Genomic DNA, 19,369 nt, shown 5'->3' on the forward strand with positions numbered 1-19,369 from the left:
TAACTTGTTTGAGCGGTATGGTTTCAACCCACTTAGAAAAGTAGTCGGTCGCAGCCAATATATATAAGTATTGACCGGACGACTTTGGTAATGGCCCTACAACATCAAGGCCCCAAGCATCAAAAGGCCAAGAAGCAACGGTCGGGTGCAACGACTCAGGTGGTTGATGAATGTAATTTGTATGAAACTGGCAAGCTTGACATTTTTGAGCATATTCTATGCAATCTTTGACCATAGTAAGCCAATAGTAGCCCATCCTTTTAATCCGAAAATACAACTTGGGACCGGATTAGTGAGCTTTACATATTCCAGAATGTGCCTCGTGCATTGCCCAATATGCCTCGTTTTCGCTCAGACAGCGTAACAGTACACCTTCAACTGATCTTCGGTACAGCGTGTCCTTGTACAAGATAAAACGAGGGGCACGACGACAGATATCAGTTCTCTTACGTTGCTCCTCAGGTAATTTTTGATACTTGAGATAATCAACGAGGGGTTGTCTCCAATTTTCTTTGTCAATTTCATAGGTTGAAACCACATGAGCGTCGCCTCCTTCAATATCTTCATCATCAATTAGTGATGGAACTACCCACTTTTGGCATACGCGAACTTGTATCTCATGATCCGGCATGGCAAGTGAAGAGGCTAGCACAGCTAATGCATCAGCTTACTTATTTTCCCTTCTAGGAACATGTTTAATACTTGCACCTCCAAGCCGCTTCATAAGTTGCGTTGCATATTTGTGATACGGAATTAATTCGGACTTTTTGACTTCATAACTTCCCAAGAGTTGGTTAACCACCAATTGAGAGTCACCATAGATTTGAAGTTTCAACTGCTCCATGTCAACAGCTATTTCAAGTCCGAGTATGAGAGTTTGGTACTCAGCAACATTGTTCGAACAATGTTGATTTAGGGTAAAAGAGTATAACAATATCTCTCCATCAGAAGTCACAAATACAATCCCCGCTCCAGCCCCATGACGATGAGCAGCACCATGAAAATACATTTTTCATGGTGGACGAATCTCAATAAGAAGTACATCCTCATCTGGTAGTTCATCACTTAACTCCCATTCAGCAGGTATAAGGTGATCAGCAAGAAAATCTGCCAGAATTTGTCCTTTCACAGCTTTTTGAGGCACATAAATAATCTCAAACTGTTGTAACTGAAGATACCATCTAGCTAAACGGTCGGATAATACTGGCCTGCTCATCACATACTTTATGGGATTCGCCCTGGAAATGAGCCTCACACTATGTGCTTGAAAGTAGTGTTTTAACTTCTGTATTGCAAAAATAAGAGCTAAACACAACTTTTCAATCGGCGAGTAGTTTAGTTCATTAGGGATCATCATTCTGCTTAAATAATAAAGGGCAACTTCTTTTCCTTTATTATTTTCTTGTGCAAGCAATACCCCCACTGAGCGTTCCTGAGCAGCAATATAAAGAAGTAATAGCTTTCCATGAATAGGTGCAACCAGAACAGGTGCCTTCATAAGATAAGACTTAATGCTATTGAATGCATTACTACATGTCTCATCACATTGAAATGGCACATCTTTCTTCATCAAACGACTAAATCGTTGACACCTTCCTGCCAAATTTGAGATAAATCTCCGCAGATAAGCTAATCGTTCTTGAAGACTTTTCAATTTATGAATGTCATGAGGTTCAGGCATTCTCAATATAGCATCAATTTTGGTCTGATCAATTTCAATATCTCGATGGCGAACCACAAAACCAAGAAATTTTTCGGATGTGACTCCAAATGCACATTTGAGAGGGTTCATTTTGAGTTGATACCTTCTCAACCGATCAAAAACTTGTCTCAAGTCCTCCAAGTGATTACTTCTTTTTTTTTTATTTAACAACTAAATCATCCACATAACATTCGATATTTTTATGAAGCATGTCGTCAAAGATGCCTTGCATTGCTTTTTGATATGTGGCCCCAACATTTTTGAGACCAAAGGACATTACTTTATAACAATAAATACCCTTAGGAGTACGAAATGCAGTGAGCTCCTCATCCTCTAGTGCCAATCGAATTTGATTATATCCAGAAGAGCCATCCATAAATGACAGAACTTCATGCCCAATAGTTGCATCAATCATGAGCTCAGTGATTGGCAAAGGAAAGTCATCTTTGGGACAAGCATTGTTAAAATCTCTGAAATTGATGCAGATGCGGATTTGCCCATTCTTCTTTCGCACAGGTACGATACTCAAAATCTATGTGGGATATTTAACTTCACGAATAAACCTGGTTTCAATAAGTTTATTGACTTCAATTTCGATTAATGGAATCAAATCGGGTCTAAACCTCCGTTGTGCTTGCTTCACAGGTCGAACTCCCTTTTTAACAGCCAAATGGTGGACAGTCACTTTTGGGTCTAAACCCGGCATTTCTTTATAAGTCCATACAAAAACATCTTGATACTCCCGCAAAAGTTCAATATATGCCTTCTCTTCGTCAGGGCTCAATAAAGCACTTACGTATATTGGACGCAGGTGCTCTAAAGTACCAAGATTGATTTCCTTTAGATCATCCACAGTGGCCTTAACACCTTCTTCCAATTCAGGTGGATCGTCTTCAGCATCTTCTTCTTCTTCAGGAGAGTCACTGTCAATTAGAGTTATATGATTGCATGAAGCAACACTCTCATCATCATCCTCTTTTGGTCTTGTGTACACCACAGTATGCTCCCTGACCCTTAACTCAGTCCCACACTTTATTATAAGGTCTGTGCATCTTTTCATTCTTGAGGGAATGATGCTACCAAATTTATCAGGACAATCAGAAGATTCTTCAAGATTTTGCAATGACTTTGCCATTTTTCCTTTACTCCTATGAGAGTTTTGAGGCTTTTGTTTTCTTTGCGGTCCTAATCTCTTAAAAACAGATATTCGCGGAACTTCATTCTCCTTTTTATGAAAAATTTAAAATTTATCGGCTATTTGAGAAGACTCATCATCCTTCACAGCAATATATTGGCTGCTAGCTCTATTAATCTTGATGCGGATCGGTGTAGGAGAGAAATAGCCAAGACCAAATTTGGAATTTTCAACGGCATATCCTTTTTCCTTCAACATTTTTTGGATAGGATTCAACCCATGAAGCATATCACTAGTAGACTGAGAGGATGGAACATTTAACACCGCGGATCTTTTGAGATCGTATCCAGCCTTAGCGAGAAGCTTATAGGCAATGGGATCAAAACCGTCTTTGGGTCTTGACTTTGGTATGGTGTCTTGTTCGACTTCAGATTCTTTGTTTAAAAGATTAGAGCTCTTAAGTGGAGGAAATGATGCCTTCTTTGTATCAAGATGAACTACTGGAAAAGTCAAACCTTTTAGAGCTTCATGCTGAATTGCAGGTGACTGTTCCTGTTCCATTCTTGACTTGGGAGGGTAACGAAAGACAACTGATTCGTTGTTTGGCAATGAAACATCAGTTTCTTTATGAACTTCCTCTTTTGACTTCGGATTTATCAGTTTTTCCCCTTTTGCATTCGGAGATTTGGGGTTCTGGATTTTATCCACAGATAGAGGTTGCTCAGACTTATCTTTCGCATTGTGCTTTTTGATGTAAAATTTGGCATCAGTGATATATGCTTCCGCCTCAGTGAAAGGATTGTCATCGGCTTTCACACTTCTTGCTACCCCATTTTGACAGTACTTGAAACATTGATGAAGAATTGATGGTACAATTCCATTTTCATGAATCCAGGGCCTTCCCAACAGTACATTGTACGTTGTTTTAGCATCTATTACATACAGCAGCGCTCTAGATGACATGTCAACAATGACTATCTTCAAATTCAGTGATCCAAGAGCTCTTTGCCCTCCTTGGTTAAAACCTTGAATCATCAGTCGGCTGTTAGAGAGTTCATCAACCGGAATGCCAAGCTCCTTTAGAGTCTTTAAAGGAAGAATATTGACTGCGGAACCTCTATCTATCAAAATTCTATTCACTTTTTGCTCATTTGCATAATCAGTCACAAACAAAGGGCGATTATACGGTGTTGACCCAAGCAACAAGTCTTCCCTAGTGAAAGTGATACTTGTGACGTTCACCTCTTCTTCCCTAGTGAAAGTGATACTTGTGACGTTCACCTCTTCATTACTGGTGGGCACACGACTTTTTTCATTGCTGGTGGGCACACGACTTTTTTCATCGCTAATAGGCACACAGGCTATTCACAAAGAGATTCATGAGTATTATCTTTTTGTTCTTCGACATGATCTACTCGCGTTGTGTGACTTATGATCACATTAACATCAAAGAATTCTTTTGGCATGAATTCTCTTAGAGTCACAGGAGTCCGCAACTTTTGCTTGTCCCAGATTCGACTTCCTTGAAGATTATGACGGTCATGGTTTCTTTTTACATCCTTCTCTTTCCCCTTCCAGATCATCAGGCTTCTTGTTAAAGCCTTGTTCGCCTTATTAGATGGACGGGAATGTCGCCTCCTTTTTCGAGTGACTAAAATCTATCCTTCATCGTTCACATCGGATTGTAATGCCTTCCCATCTTCATATGTATGTTTTTGATGAGTTGGAAGAGCACCTTCTTGTTCGATTTTTATGGAATCCAATGAATCAAATTGAATTGTTGGCAATGCAAGAGCCCTGACTCTTTTAACCTTCACGGATTGCAGAAAATCAATGGACGTTTGATTCACACTAGCCTTGTCTTCTTCAAGGAGAATTTTTCCTTGTCTCGCCAACTCCATTATTTTGTCTTTGAAGACAAAGCATTTTTGAATAGGATGCCCAATCAATCGGTGATACTTACAGTAATTTGGATCGTCAATGTTCCTGGCCTCATCGGGTCGCTTCATCTCAGGAAGCGTGATCAAGTTTATACTTAATAGATCGTCAAACATACCAGGGACATCAGAATCAATGAAAGGGTATTCCTTATCTTGCATCTCCTTGAGAATCGGTTTCCTCTTTCCTTGTTCTTGATGTGCATCGATCTTTCTGTCTTCTCTCCTGGCAGTTTTGAGAACAACCTTAAAAGATGTTATACTTGTAGCCATAGCCTCCGTCTTTTCATTTTTGAATGGTGGCTTGCCCCCTTTTCTCGCTTCTTGTCTCTCCTTAGCCTTGTGGGGGTCAGGAACTGGCGGTTCTTGTCCATCAAGATTAATCTCCAACTTATGGACTTTTGTGGACAATTCATCAAACGTTTCTGGTTGTACACCTTGTAAGATGTATCTGAGTCCCCAGTGCATACCTTGAATGCACATCTCGATTGCGGAAGATTCAGAAATTTGATCTTTGCAATTTAAGCTTAGATTCCTCCAACGGTCAATAAAATCAATGACAGGTTCACTCTTCCATTGACGTGTATTAAAGAGTTCAGTCATGCTGACAGTTCTCTTTGTACTATAGAAGCGACTAAGAAATTCATGTTCTAGCTGCTCCCAACTGTCAATAGTTCCAGACTCCAAATCTGTATACCAATCAAAGGCATTGCCCTTCAGCGAGCGAACAAACTGCTTAACAAGCAAGTCACCGTCAGTGCCAGCATTGTTACAGGTTTCCACGAAATGTGCAATATGCTGTTTAGGGTTGCTCTTGCCATCAAATTCTTGAAATTTTGGAGGTTGATATCCCACAGGCATCTTCAATCTTTCCACTCTAGCGGTATAAGGTTTGGTGTAACCGCTATATGATTTGGCACTTCTACCAATCTTGTCCTTGATTGTGCCTTCGATAAACTCCTTCAGATTATCAACATGAATAGTGCCATCAGGGGAGATTGAAAATTCCTTCGTGGCTTGTGACTTTGCATCCTCTTTCTCCTTCTCCCTTGATGATGAGTCACCTTCATCTGGCACCTTGGATTTCTGTTTGGACATACTAAGGCTACTTTCGCCTATATTTTCCACCATAGCCATTAATTTGATTATTTTGGCATCTTGACTTTGAGCATGCACTACTAGCCCTTCGACAATTTTGGCTAGATTCGAAAACTGATCTTCCACAGTGGTGGTGTTAGTCATCCTGACGGGTATCACCACAGAGGCAGCCGCATCACTTGGGCTATCAATGGATTCATCATGGGTTCCTTTCTTGTTAGGAAGCATCTCGGGATTTGCTTTTTCAATCACAATGTTCGCCTTGGCCTTCCCTGCTAACTTCTTGGCCTTGCTCCTTGTCAGGGATGCAGTATACTGCGTCCTTTGAGTGGTTGAGACATCAGCAACTAAACCTTCAAGAGAAAAGTTCACCTTCTTGAACTCCATTGAATTTTGAGACTGGTAAGTTGTTGGAAGAAAAGAGATGAGAGGCAGAAATTGTCTCATTGGGCGTGCCAGAAATTTGTAAGCACAAATTTTGGTGCCTAAAATAAAAGACAAAAAAAACTTGCACAAATATCAAATTTATTAAATTAAACAATAAGTGGGTTACAATCTCTGAAAGTTTTTGAATCAAAGAAATTAATCCCCTGATTCTTTTCTTCGAATAGCTTCAATTGAAGGGTCGAAAAGACTTGTTCTCCAATCGAAAGGGTGTTTCCTACAATTTTGGCGTAGAAAACAATTGATTTGATGATGGCGTCAAACACTTGGAACTTCAAGTCTTCAACACTGATAACAGGAGGATTTGTTTGACTTGATTTGGATTTGAATTTGAAAAAGAAAGCTCTTGAGAAAATTTAACAGAGTTTCTCCGAAAGTTAGAGATTTTTCTTTTTTCTTTGCCTTGAGGGAAGACCTCTATTTATAGCCAACATATGTAGGATAAATCTTCAAGAAAACCCTCCAGAAATCTTCCTGCATTTTGGGTAACTTGTAACTCAAGAAACTCATTTAATTTGGGATTAAATAGTGGGTCAAGCCAAATGGTCCATGGTGAATTAATAAAGCAATCAATTCACTCTAACTTAAATGACCATTATGAATTTAATTTGATTTAATAGCCCATATAATATTGGCCCAATTTGCCAGTCCAAAACATAATGGATTTCTATAATTTAATTTAATTTAATCAAGATCGATTTAATTTAAATAAATCTTGACTAAATAAATTAAATAAAATTTCTTTGTCTATACTCCTCATATAATATAATTCATCTTTTATATTAATTTGATTTAAAAATAAATATTATCATTTTCATACCTAACATTTTTAGCTAATTAAATCATAAATTCTATTTCTTTTTTGGATGAAAAGATATAAGGGCAAAATTGTCAAATTTAACTTATTAATCATTCAGTTAGAAATGTTTATCAAACAGTACAAATAGGTTTAGCATTTAAATTCAGACATTCATATATTTCTTTTCAGTGCTTAAAATTCCGCAAATTAATTATTTTAGTATTCAGATTTCAGAATTCAGACTTCAAAATTTAGATTCAATTTTATCAAATGAAACCTTAGTATAAAATTTTCCTTTTTGGTTGATAAGCTTGATCCATTGTGTTAGTCTGTGGTTTTAAAGCTGTGACAATTGGGATTAAAAGGTGTTTAGAACAATTGAACTGCCACCATTGTTTGCTATTCTACTGTGGAATCACTCGGCAATATCTCCACCGTGTTTCAAAGTTAGATGTTCTGTCGTTATGTACTCTCAAAGTGGAAATAGAAATATCTGGCTGCAGAGTTTGCTGCGCTGAACTTGCAGTAAACATTTAAGGTGCCTGATAAATGTTCTACTAGAGAATTGAACTGCAGGCAGTGTTTGGACTGCACTTTATTTTCACCTTATTTATACATACTGATTTATCTGCATCATCAATACATTTTTCGATCAATTTATTATCTCATATACATCACATCAAAAAAAATGTTACAGTATTTTTTACAAAATTATCTCAAATAATTTACTATCCAAACACAAAGAAAGCCAAATGGCTATAACTAGGCTGTTTAAATATGGCTGATTGTCCTTTGTGCAACTAATAATTTTTTATGATTGAGATGTGCAACCAAAAAAAATAATATCAGGGCTAGTGATGAGAGAGTACAATATGATTTCCAAATGAATTGGCCCTGAAGGAATTTAATCGGATATTGTTTTATCCTTGTTTAATCACTGAATGAGTAATTTGACTAAAATTTCTATCAATTGAAGTACTTTTTGATAAGGCACTGCAACTTCAGGCGAATATTTAAAGCTGTCTAGTTCTATTTCAGGGGACAAAATGGCTGTTGTATAATGTTGCATGGCATTCTCTATAATTGTTTTGTTATACTAATGGTGTCATGCAGTTAATGGCCCAAATAGATTCCATTTGAATTAAAGTGTATGAAATTAATTATGAGACATGAATTTCAATGAATAATAAAACTTATTGTGTTCGTGTAAGACATCATCTTATTGTTAAAATTTATTGTCTTACTTGCCATGTCTAGTAATTTGAACCAATTACTTGACATGCCTAGCTAGTAATTGATCCAAAATCAATAAGAGAGCTGCATGTAGATATATAAGGTCTCATTTGCTAATTCACATACTAAATCAGTCTATACATATACATACACACACACACACATATATATATATATGGAACACTTCCATTTCCATTGATCTTGAATCCAAGGATAGAACCAGAATTTTGGTTTAATAGAAAATGGTGGATAAAATATAACAACTATACCTCAAATTTTGCAACAAATAACTACCATTCTAATGTTTTTAATAAGAGACAAAATATAAATTTCCCTTTCAAGGCAAAATGTTTTTTTTTTTTTGGTCTCGGTTCGAATGAAGATCCAAGTCTTACACAAGGGAACAGGAAAAGGAAGGATTTAGAATCAAACCAAAAATCTCACCGTCATGTAACAATATCTCTATCAATTAAATCACAAATAAAAAAATAAAGGATTTGAGTAATCGATGTCTAGTGGCGACTCCTTAAGTCGGGGTTCGGGCGTTACCTTTATTTGCAAGAGTACTGTTAATTTGAAAAATTGTCAAAATGAGCGGGGAGGGGAAAGTATGGGGTACTATAAGTGTGAGCATGGTAAATAAAACATAAAGGATTTAGGATTGGGGTGTTACTTTTGTTCGCAATAGTATTATTAATGTTAAAAAAAATTATCTAAATGTGGGAGAGGGATGGAAGAGGGGGGAATAAAACTGCAATAAATGTGAACATGCGGATTTACCTAATAATTTTGGCATAAATTAGGTACAACGGGCACCTAGTGCTCAAATTGATTATTTTCTTCTCCGAATATATTACTTTTTTGGTTTCAATATGTGGCACTTGTTAGAGAACCACCAACGAACAATTCTATAAAAACCTTATTAATGATATACAAATCAAGGGCCAAAAGTTTCAATGACTATTAAACTGTACTCTACATCTATTTTTGAACATCAAACTATTTTTCGTTTCAATTCAATCACTCAACTAACTAATTAGTACTATTTTGATTGTTTACTTTTAGCCACTTAATTATTTTTTATTCAAAATGGCGACTCAATTTACAAATGTATATATTTGTGGTTATTCCGTCCAAATTTGGTGTTAATCCTAACAGAATAAGTTGTATGTGCACTATATTGGCCAAAAACCATGGATAAATTCATCCAAATAGATGAAATAAAAATCTTAAATAGTCATTAAACTACACAAACAATATAATTTTAGTGATTTTTCATTCAAATTGGCCACTCAACTCACCAAAATAGTATATTAGCAAGCTTTTATTCAAAATTTGTTATTAGATCTACTGTTTTCATTTTATTTGCAGGGTTCTTGCAAATAATGCACAAGAACTTCAGCATATAATTTAGTTTTTTTTTGTCAAAAATTATAAATTAGAATGCATGAAAGCAACTATTATAGATTCCAAATTTTATGTTTTGCTAATAAAAAAATATGAAACTTTAGATGGAAAAAATCTAAAAAAAATTGACCTTCTGAAATTGTCATTACTTTTTGGTACGTGAAATGCACATGGAACTCATTCCATCATAACAAAAACATTTTACAGAATGACAGCTAATATATCGATTTAAGTGTTCAGTGACTATAATGAAACAAAAAAATATTTGAGTGGCTAAAAATGTACGGGTGGAATAGTTTAGTGGCCGTCAGAGTTTGTAGGTTCAGATTCAGAAGTTTAGTGGCTATATTTACCCATAGATTATGATACATGATTTGCACGTGGTTGGTTTATTTTGTAGATTAAGGGCAAAATCTGACAAAACGGCCACAAGCATACTGATTAATTAGTAGCATGGCTGAATTTTACGAAAATAGTTTGATGGGCAAAAGTAAATGTGGAGAATAGTTTAATGACTGTTGAGATCTTTTGCCCTACAAATCAATATGGAATCTAATCAAATTTTAATGAGATTTTATATCTATTTTATCTTTTGTTTCCTTTTTGTTCTATTTCCTTATTTTATTAATTGCAATCCTTGCATGCGTTATGTTGTTTTAGGTAATTACTATGGGTTATGGAGGGAGGGAGGGAGGGGGGAGCTACCACACATAACAATTAAAATACCACACATAACAATTAAAATATGTTTGAGGGGGTAAAGAGTAAATTAATGAAAACTTCAATCTTTGGGGTGGCTGCTCCTCCCCAGCCTCCCTAATTTCGTCCTTGCCTGGACCAACTATTAGCATATTAAGTAGTTATTCCGACCAATATAAAATCTTTGTTCAAATTCCCGTGAAATCCCTCGCATTCCAGAGCTCAATTTTGTTAACAGGGTCATTGTAGAAGTGCCAAGATTCAATGGTTTATAACACTAATAACAAGAGTAATTTGTTAGATTTCTGACATGCATTTCCACTGGCTATCATTTTGTCCTGGCTCCTTGCATCAAAAATCAGTAATCAGTAAACTCTTGCACGATAATCATAAACACTGGCTATCAGTAATCAGTAATCAGTAAACTCTGGCTATCATTTTCCATAGCATTGTATACATGACACTCCATTCTCACTTTTATCTAGCCGGATAATCATAAACACTGAAATATATAAAACTAAAGATGTATCCAGCAAGAAGTGGCTCTTGAATCTCAATAATCATCTACTTCTTGCTAGTACCACTCCCATGATCCATCACATATGCCCTCAAGGATGGGGATTGAGTGAGGCCATAAGGTGCAACAGTTGTATTCTGATTTCCATTCTTCTGCAGCATTCTTCTCCTTGCCACGTAACCGCGGATCCAAGGGGTAACATCCTCGTTAATCTTTATCATGATGAAGAAGATAATGCGGTAGATAATAATCATACTGAAGATAACACTGAGATCCACCCATTTTGACCTGTTTGTGTCAATCTGGAAGACATATTCCAGAATGTATTCTCCAGAAATTTTGGGCATGTCCGGGGTCTGATTGTCAAATATCAGGCCCTTCAAATCATTCTGGTATTGACCCTGAGATATTTGATGTTGTTTCCAATTGTAAGATACCATTAATTATAAATTTTATCAGGATGACAGAGTTGCAGATGAGTTTACCTGTAGTGCCCAGAAGTGAAAACTGATGTAAGTCATTGGATAGCGCCACACTGGCTTGGGGATGTCATTTGGGAGTCTGAAGTAGCCAGATACTAGCATAAATATCCCCTAACACACGAAGGAAACCACAAAATTCAGTTTGACTGACACGAGAAAATTAACAAAGAAAATAAGAAGCTTAAATTCCAAGATACTGATTCTTGACTAATCTTAGTAGAACAAAATCATCAACGCTAAAAGAGATGAGGTATCAATAGAACCGGAAAGCAAGTTTTCCCTGAAGGGAAAAATCAATTAAGGGCAGACACATTATTGCTTGGGATGAATATCCTAACCTTGTTACCAATCAACAGAATAGGATGAAAAGTGATATTCTGAACTCATCCGGGAAATATAAAGCGTGTAAATGTATATTGAAATGCGCACCTGAATACCAGCACCAGTGATGATACCCATGAGGAAGTTAGGGACAATGCTTGCTATAGCCATCATCAGGCTCTCAACAACAGTGACACTTGCATAAAGGCACAACACGAAGAACAGGTAATGTGAGAATCCAGGATGAAGACGGACCATGAAGTAGCAGATAGTCCCAGAAATGAAAGTGATCAATATCAGAAATGGCATGGCAGATAGTGTGTTGCTGATGACAAATGCAGTTACACCATAATGTCCATTTAACCTTTCTCTTTGGAAGACCTGCATTAACAGATGAGTGCAGGTATGTTTTTAGTGCTTCAGTAATTTCCTTGAGGTTCCCTATGTGGACAATAAAAAAAAATGGCAGGCCAATGATGGAACCGTTAGTGCAATTCCATTAAGGTTAAGAGACATACCTTCATATCTTCTACAAATGAAGGAAAACCACCAATTGACATGAATGTCACGAAGCCAAAGACAAAAGAAGCACAAGCACCCCTTGCCTGTTTAGAGGAAAGGATCACATTAAGATGGAACTGCCATTGGTACAAGTAATTCAGTAGTTTACAGTCCAGAATTTGATGGCTTTCCTTCACTTGTGTTTCTTACAAGTGTCACGCTGTGCTTTGATGATACATTAGCAAAATTACAATTTATAGACATTCCAGTAAAAAGTGTCTAATCATGTCAGTTTTCCAAAAGGAACACCTTGCTCTAGTTCTTCTATGATGGTTTTCTTTTTATTTTCTTCTTGACACGAAAAATAAAATGGCCAGTAAAAATACAACCCCAAGTAAGATAAGAATTCATGATATAACCTGTTCTGAGAGCTTAAGTTGATAATGGAGCATCTAGCACCAATACTGTATTAGTTATCTACATTCAATCTAGATGCCAAAATGAAATTGAATTCGGAACATATTATTTTAAGTACTCTACAAGAACGAGAGAATTACCAAGATGGAACTGTAGCTCGTCCCCACATTTAAGTAGATGGTTCCAATGCAGATGGTTACAACAATGTAAATTGCTAACCTCAGCCAGTAATAACCAAAATCTCTTGACATATTCAAAAAAGACCGCTTGGTTAGGGTAAAAGCCTGCATCAAGAAACTAGCCTGACTGCCTCCTGAATCCAATACAGTTCCTTTCTGTTAACACGACATCAACTGTTAACCACATAGCCATTATGATGAATCATTCAAGAAAATGTCAAAGATAAAAAATGAAAACAGATCAATACTTACAATTTTGGACATTTCCTCAACTTTTTCTTTTGCAATGTAGCAATATTGAGATCTACGATAGCAATCAATGAGGGTCCTTATTGCTTCAGCAGTAGTTATTTTCTCGAGAGGATCATCATTGCTTTCAAACTGAATAAACATCACCAAGTTAGTCAAGTTGAAACTAAGTGCAGAATACTAGCAACTTTATTAGTCTAAAATAAAGTTTCAAGTGTTTAAGGGTAAGATCCAAGTCTGTCCTACATATTCAATCTTTTATTCCATTTCCTTTTTCTTCTTTGGATTCTCTCTCTAAATTAATGAAAATCCTCAGGTGACTTTTTATTTTTCCCAATGTGTAGATTGAAGTTCAAATGATTGAACAGCCATCACAACTAGGCTAGTTTTTTGAGTGACAATTCATTAGGCAGTTTTAGCCAAAAAAATAAATTATCGCAGGTTGCTTCTTCCTGCTGTTATTAGCCAAGCTATGTAAGTTTTTTGCTGTCGTCCCACATAATTTTTTATTCAATACTGTTTAGGAGTTATTATAAATTATCTGGTTCCTTCCCATGAGGAGCGGAAGCAAAAAGGAGCAATGACTCCTTGGTATGAAAATTGATGTTCTTGGAAAGCTAGGTTAGGACCATGAAGAAGGAAGAATGGGGAACATAATGGCACAGCTCATGTCCGTATATTACAAAATGCTGTAGTTCTATACCAGACTTTGCTGATCCAAACAGGGGAAAAAATTTAATACCTGATCAAATCATTTACTGACCAAATTAATTACTTCAGCTAGTTGATCACGCATCACAAACTTTACCTAATTGTGCCACATGACCAGACACACCAGCTCCATTAAATAAATGACTGCAATAACTCCAGTGTTTGTTTTTGACCTAATTACTTCAGCTAATTGACACATAACAAACCTTGGGCCAATTGTACAACATCACCACACACATCAACTCTGTTAAATAACCATGACTGCAGTAATTCTAATGTTTGTTTCCGACCAGAAGCATCACTTCCAGCAGAATATAGATATATGCTCCACATGCATAAAAGACTTGCGTGTTGAAAAAGAAGAGCAGCATATTTAGTACTATAGAATGCTTGTTTCAGTACGCAAGAACTTGGATGAAAAGGAAAGAAATATGTTCAGTACCCTCATCTTCATGGATCCCTTGAGAGTTGCCTTAACTTTGTCAAAATCTGAATTTATGCATCTAAGGAAGTGGTCTGATGGATTTCTCAGAGTAGGACATGGAAAGCCAGCTTGCGCAAAAAACTGCAAAAAACCAAGCCTAATGTGATTTTAAGTTTTTCAGATATGTAAATAAGCTTCGACAAAGTGAAAGGGTCGAGGGCTCTTGCCTCATAGGCTTCTGAAGCCTGCCCAAAGTAAACTGTCTTCCCTCCAGAAAGCAAGTACAATCTATCAAAAAGCTCAAAAACTTCGCTGCTTGGCTGGTGAATAGAGGCTATTACAGTCCTTCCATCTTTAGATAGACCGCGTAAGGTCTGAGTTACGAAGAAAGCTGAAGCACTGTGACAAATAATGCAATACAAGAAGCCCAAATTAATCAGAGGTAATGAGAGGAGCTGCACGACCACATCATCAACTACTTATTAAACTCACAAAAGACCAATTATCTGTCCTGCAATTATTCAATTCTGCTCTCTTGGAGTTGTATACTAATGCAACTAAACTATGGATCGCAGGAATTTAAGAGAATCTATTGGTATTTAATTTACCTGTCAAGTCCACTTGTTGGCTCATCTAAGAAAAGCAATCTAGGCCTCATCAGGATCTCAAGGGCAATGCTTACCCTCCTCTTTTCTCCACCACTGATTCCACGCAAGTGCCAATTTCCAATAACTGTATCGGCACAATCTTGGAGGCCCATTTCGACTATGGTGCTCTCTATCAATGCTCGCTTCTCAGTCCACGGCATCTTATCTGGGAGCCGCAGCCTAGCAGAATAGGATATTGTTTCCCGAACAGTCAGAGTACCAATCAAATTGTCATCTTGTGTCACATACGCCTGCGTTCAATTTAATTTATCAACGCACACAAAATCCAGCTGAATTCAACGAGTTAGGCTTATCATCCTAGTTGAAAATCAATTAAGCAATGAAACAGCAGCATATGGATCATCATAGTCATATTGAACAAAAACACGGAGAAAGAGAGTCATCCAACTAGCCATAATTCCGAAACACAGACAGGAAATGGGCAACCTAACAAGTCACTAAAAAACAGCAAGTGTAAAATGCAACTAAGAGATCAAGCCTACTAGCAAAGTTTGGAAAAAACAAATACTCCCACCCAGCTTACAATACCAATTGTCTAAAGATTATTTCCCTAGCTCCAAATATCTCTTAGATATCCTAAATATTTAGATATTTGGAGTTAGGAGAGGAAATAAATGCTAGAAAGATAACAAAGTAACTCACAGCTGTACCAAAAGAGAGCTTTGCTCTACGACCATTGAGTAGGATAGTTCCAGACAGGAAAGCATTGGCAGCAAGGCGACCAGAGAGGGCATCAAGCAGGGTAGATTTGCCAGAACCAGAAGGACCCATAAGGGCAGTGAAGCTACCTGGCTCAGCATAACCAGTAAGTCCTTCCAAAACATTTTGAGTCTCCCCATTCCCCAGTGTAACCATTACTGTCAGATCTTTCCAAGTCAATCTTGCAGAAACATCCCCAACAAATTCTGTATTGGTTTTCTCCTTCCACAGTGTCTCACTCAAAGGGCTCAAACCTCCCACCACAAGTCCATTCCCTTGTGGCTTGCTTGCCTCTATCTCCATCATCACATCATCTGCAGTAGAGCTCCTCATCTCTTCACTTTTCTCTCAAGTCTGAAGAACCCTATACTCAGATGGGATAATATAGCAAGAAAACACACAAAAATAGAAAGAAAAAAATGGGATTCTAATGAAAGATGAGAAAACCGTGAGTTTGACTGATGCAATGGAAAACAGGAAAAAAACCAACTCACGCAAAATGAATTGCCATCTACTCTTTGCTGTAAACTTTTCTAGTTTTCTTGGATGAAATGAAAAGAAGATAGATTGAAAATTTCCACTACAATTTGCTACCATTGCTAGGTGAATTTACGTGCAGCAGCTCATTAATGGGTACCGGTAGTAGTTGTTGAAGTACATTAAATACGAACCGACCCCAATAAAACTCGGCTCGATTTGCCCCAGTACCCCTTTTTTGCCCCTGCTTCGCCCATAACGTTATCAAAACAGCAGACGTGCATGAAAGATACATGATGAAGGCGGGCGGAGAGGGTTTCTTTCTTTTTCTTCAATTATTAGGCCACTTACTAGCGATTAACGTCTACCTGAATTGATTTAATTAGGTGCTATAATGGTTCATTTGCTTTTTGATTTAAGATTGCGTGTTTCGTGGTACCATTTAGGATCCCAAGGAATTTAGGCGGCCTGCAATATTTTGTGTTTTTACCTTTACATTTGTGTTTACAATTGGTCCTTCATTTAAATTTAACTAATTCTAGCTTGCATGCCACCAAAAAAAAAAAAAAAGGTCTTGCTTGGATTGTGATTTTTTGAAGAAAAATATTTGCATTTTTTGTGAATATTTTTTCTATAAATTTTTTAATCATCTTTTTATCTCACATACATTACATTTTAATCTTTTTTTAAAAAAATATTAGAGGTGTAAATGAGAACAAGAAATAGGCTTCTAGTATTTCCATGAGAACAAGAAAAGAAACAAGTAAATCCATGAGAAGAAGTGTACTATTAAAATACGATGTAAAAATGTGTAACATCACAAGTGTAATGAGAAAATTTGTGACTAAGGTTGAAGTCTGAGATATTAGAGGTTTTCTTAAGTTTTATCCTCCCCTATTTAGAAAAGGTTAAAAAAACAAACAAACAAGGTAAGATTCAACTAGTTAGTCTTTGGCATATGAAAATGTTGCAAATAAGATTGTGGAGCTCTTATTTGTCCAATTACAATGTTTTCATTAGTCAAAAATTAATTATTATGCTTGGTAAGTATTTTGTCTTGACCGAAATAAAATTTCTAACCAAAACGGATCAATAGGCAAACTATAACGCAGTTGTAACATAAAAAAAATGTAGTAACGAATAAGATTAAAACGAGTTTAAGTGATCATTACAATAGTAGTATCTTTTTTGTTTCATTTTCTTTCTTTGTTGATTATACTGAAACGGTAATTAAGTAATTCCACAAAATAAAATGTCATTCATTTCTGGTTTTATTTGAACATATTACCATCTGGGATAAAAAAATTAAGGTCCCCACACCTCCAAAAAATAAAATAAAATAAAATAAATACTCATTCACATAGGTCCCCCACGATTTTAGACGCTGGCACTTGACTTTAGATGCATACGACAACGCATGGTCAAATCATACTGTAAAATCAAAATGGTATTATTATTGTTTTATTGTAGCTAAAATGGTAAAAGTACATTACAATGAGCTTTGCTCATGTTTTAATACCCCATTCAAATTTTTTAAATTAACCATTGAGCTTTGGTGGGTAGCATTTTTTGTGATATGATATATGTGAAATAAGAAAATAATAAAAAAATAACAAGGTGATTGAAAGACGTATTTATGATGTAAAACAAAATTATTTTTTTTATAGAAAATGATCAATCCAAACAAATCTAGTTTGGCATTATTTGTCCCAAATTTTTTCGTTTCTGAACACTTTTTCAAGTTGATTTCAGATAATGCAAATAATACCAATCCAAATGCATTTACTGTTAGTTAGTACAATACTTTACCTAATATTGTATAAGGAAAAATATTATCATAGCTGTGATAAATTTACCAGTTAATCAAGAATTTTTTGGGTGAAATTCCTTGCTCTCTATGCTGTTTTTTTAATTTCCACCTTTTCTTATACTTGCTCTATTAAACACCCCAATTCTGCCTCATCCTGTTCGCAGGGGAAATTACACTTGACTCCCTCGAGGATTTCCATCATTCGAAAACCTCCCTTCTGTTTTTAAAATTTATGTTGATTTACCAAAATATATGATAGCTTTTATACCATTTCCATTACGAGAAATTATATCTTTCCCCTTTCTGATTGTGCATCTGGAAAGATAACTCTCTAGCGGTATTAAAGAGACCTTTCGAAGAAAAAAGCGAACTTTGACGTTAATCTATGGATTTTGTTCAACGGTCTAAGCTAAAGTTTATAGGCCCTGTTTGGTTCTGATTTTTCTTTGTGTTGTTTATTTTCACAATCAGTGATAGAATGTTAACAAATTGCGGGACAATAGAGGAATTGTTTCTTTGATTCATTTTTGGGAAGAAAAAAAGCCATTATCTTTTTAAATACCTTATTTTTGAATTATAAATTAATGAAACAGATAGAATACAAACATTCTGCTCGAATATTTTTACATGCCTTTGAACATAACATAAAAAAACCTAAAGTAATATGAAAAAGTAGGATTTATCGGAACAAGATTATTTAATTAACAATTCAAGTTGAAAGGTTTATTGCCCACAGATTACATCTCTAATCGACAAAATCCTACAAGTGTATAAGGTCAATTGTAGTAATAAAATTAACTGGAGTATTTCAGGAGTCGAATCCAGAAGGACGAGTTAATTCTCTTTACTTTAATTATTATAGAAAAATAATAAAATCCAAAAGATTTATTTTTAACTAACCAAAGAAGAAAATAGATAATTAAATTTAATAAATAAAGGTGAGCAAACAATTGGCAAAGACTAGGGTTTCAAATTTTGATCTAGATCGAGTTAGAATCAATTATCCAGTTAATTCCTTATCAAGCCAAGATTGTATCATGCAAAGGTAGTTTCGATTATCTCTTGATACATCTAAATTGTGTCTAATTAAATCCCACATATCTCTCAAGATCATAAATCTTCAATTAAATCCTTTAAGATCCTAAGTGATATAATTACGCCATATAAATTTTAACCAACTCTTACGATTAAATTATGTATATTTACCTATCTAGTGCATGATTGTATATCCCCTATTAGTTCAACACAAACTCTAAGAACATGTCTATGGTGGCCAAACACAAATATGTAGTAATTAAATTAAGACAGATAAATCAAGGCAAAAGTTAAAAATTTGACTTGGATAAATAATCAAAACTTTTGCACAAAACCCTGACCCTAGAAACAATTTTGTTCATAATAATTGTAAGAGTAAACATGAATTCAATATGAAAAATACAAGACTTAGATTAAAAGAGCAT

The 19,369-nt window shown here is 35.8% G+C and overlaps 2 protein-coding genes across 2 annotated transcripts; both read right to left on the reverse strand.

Moving 5' to 3' along the window:
• Positions 1-289: 289 nt before the first annotated feature.
• LOC140004714 (uncharacterized) lies at positions 290-1,009 on the reverse strand. The gene is made up of 2 exons (XM_072044856.1): positions 703-1,009; positions 290-645 (listed from the first exon to the last, which is right to left on the reverse strand). Exons 1-2 carry the CDS (start codon positions 1,007-1,009, stop codon positions 290-292), a joined length of 663 nt encoding a protein of 220 aa, XP_071900957.1.
• A 9,829-nt stretch (positions 1,010-10,838) lies between these two features.
• Positions 10,839-16,223, reverse strand: LOC113739972 (ABC transporter G family member 11). Its single transcript, XM_027267419.2, has 10 exons — positions 15,566-16,223; positions 14,864-15,153; positions 14,483-14,654; positions 14,274-14,396; positions 13,124-13,252; positions 12,833-13,027; positions 12,293-12,379; positions 11,883-12,155; positions 11,457-11,564; positions 10,839-11,372 (listed from the first exon to the last, which is right to left on the reverse strand). The coding sequence occupies exons 1-10, from the start codon at positions 15,953-15,955 to the stop codon at positions 11,019-11,021; spliced, it is 2,121 nt and encodes a 706-aa protein (XP_027123220.1). The 5' UTR covers positions 15,956-16,223; the 3' UTR covers positions 10,839-11,018.
• Between the last annotated feature and the right edge of the window lie 3,146 nt (positions 16,224-19,369).

The sequence above is a fragment of the Coffea arabica genome, chromosome 4c (genome assembly GCF_036785885.1).
Source record: "Coffea arabica cultivar ET-39 chromosome 4c, Coffea Arabica ET-39 HiFi, whole genome shotgun sequence".
Classification (NCBI taxonomy): domain Eukaryota; kingdom Viridiplantae; phylum Streptophyta; class Magnoliopsida; order Gentianales; family Rubiaceae; genus Coffea; species Coffea arabica.

Bases quoted from the DNA above. Each gene is read 5' to 3' on its own strand.
- LOC140004714 (XM_072044856.1), bottom strand. From the start codon at position 1,009: ATGTATTTTCATGGTGCTGCTCATCGTCATGGGGCTGGAGCGGGGATT. The intron at 646-702 runs GTATTAAACATG...TAGCTGTGCTAG, and splicing joins GAAGCGGCTTGGAGGTGCAA to CCTCTTCACTTGCCATGCCG.
- LOC113739972 (XM_027267419.2), bottom strand. From the start codon at position 15,955: ATGAGGAGCTCTACTGCAGATGATGTGATGATGGAGATAGAGGCAAGC. The intron at 15,154-15,565 runs GTGAGTTACTTT...AATTGAACGCAG, and splicing joins AGCTCTCTTTTGGTACAGCT to GCGTATGTGACACAAGATGA. The intron at 13,028-13,123 runs GTAAGTATTGAT...TCGTGTTAACAG, and splicing joins TTGAGGAAATGTCCAAAATT to AAAGGAACTGTATTGGATTC.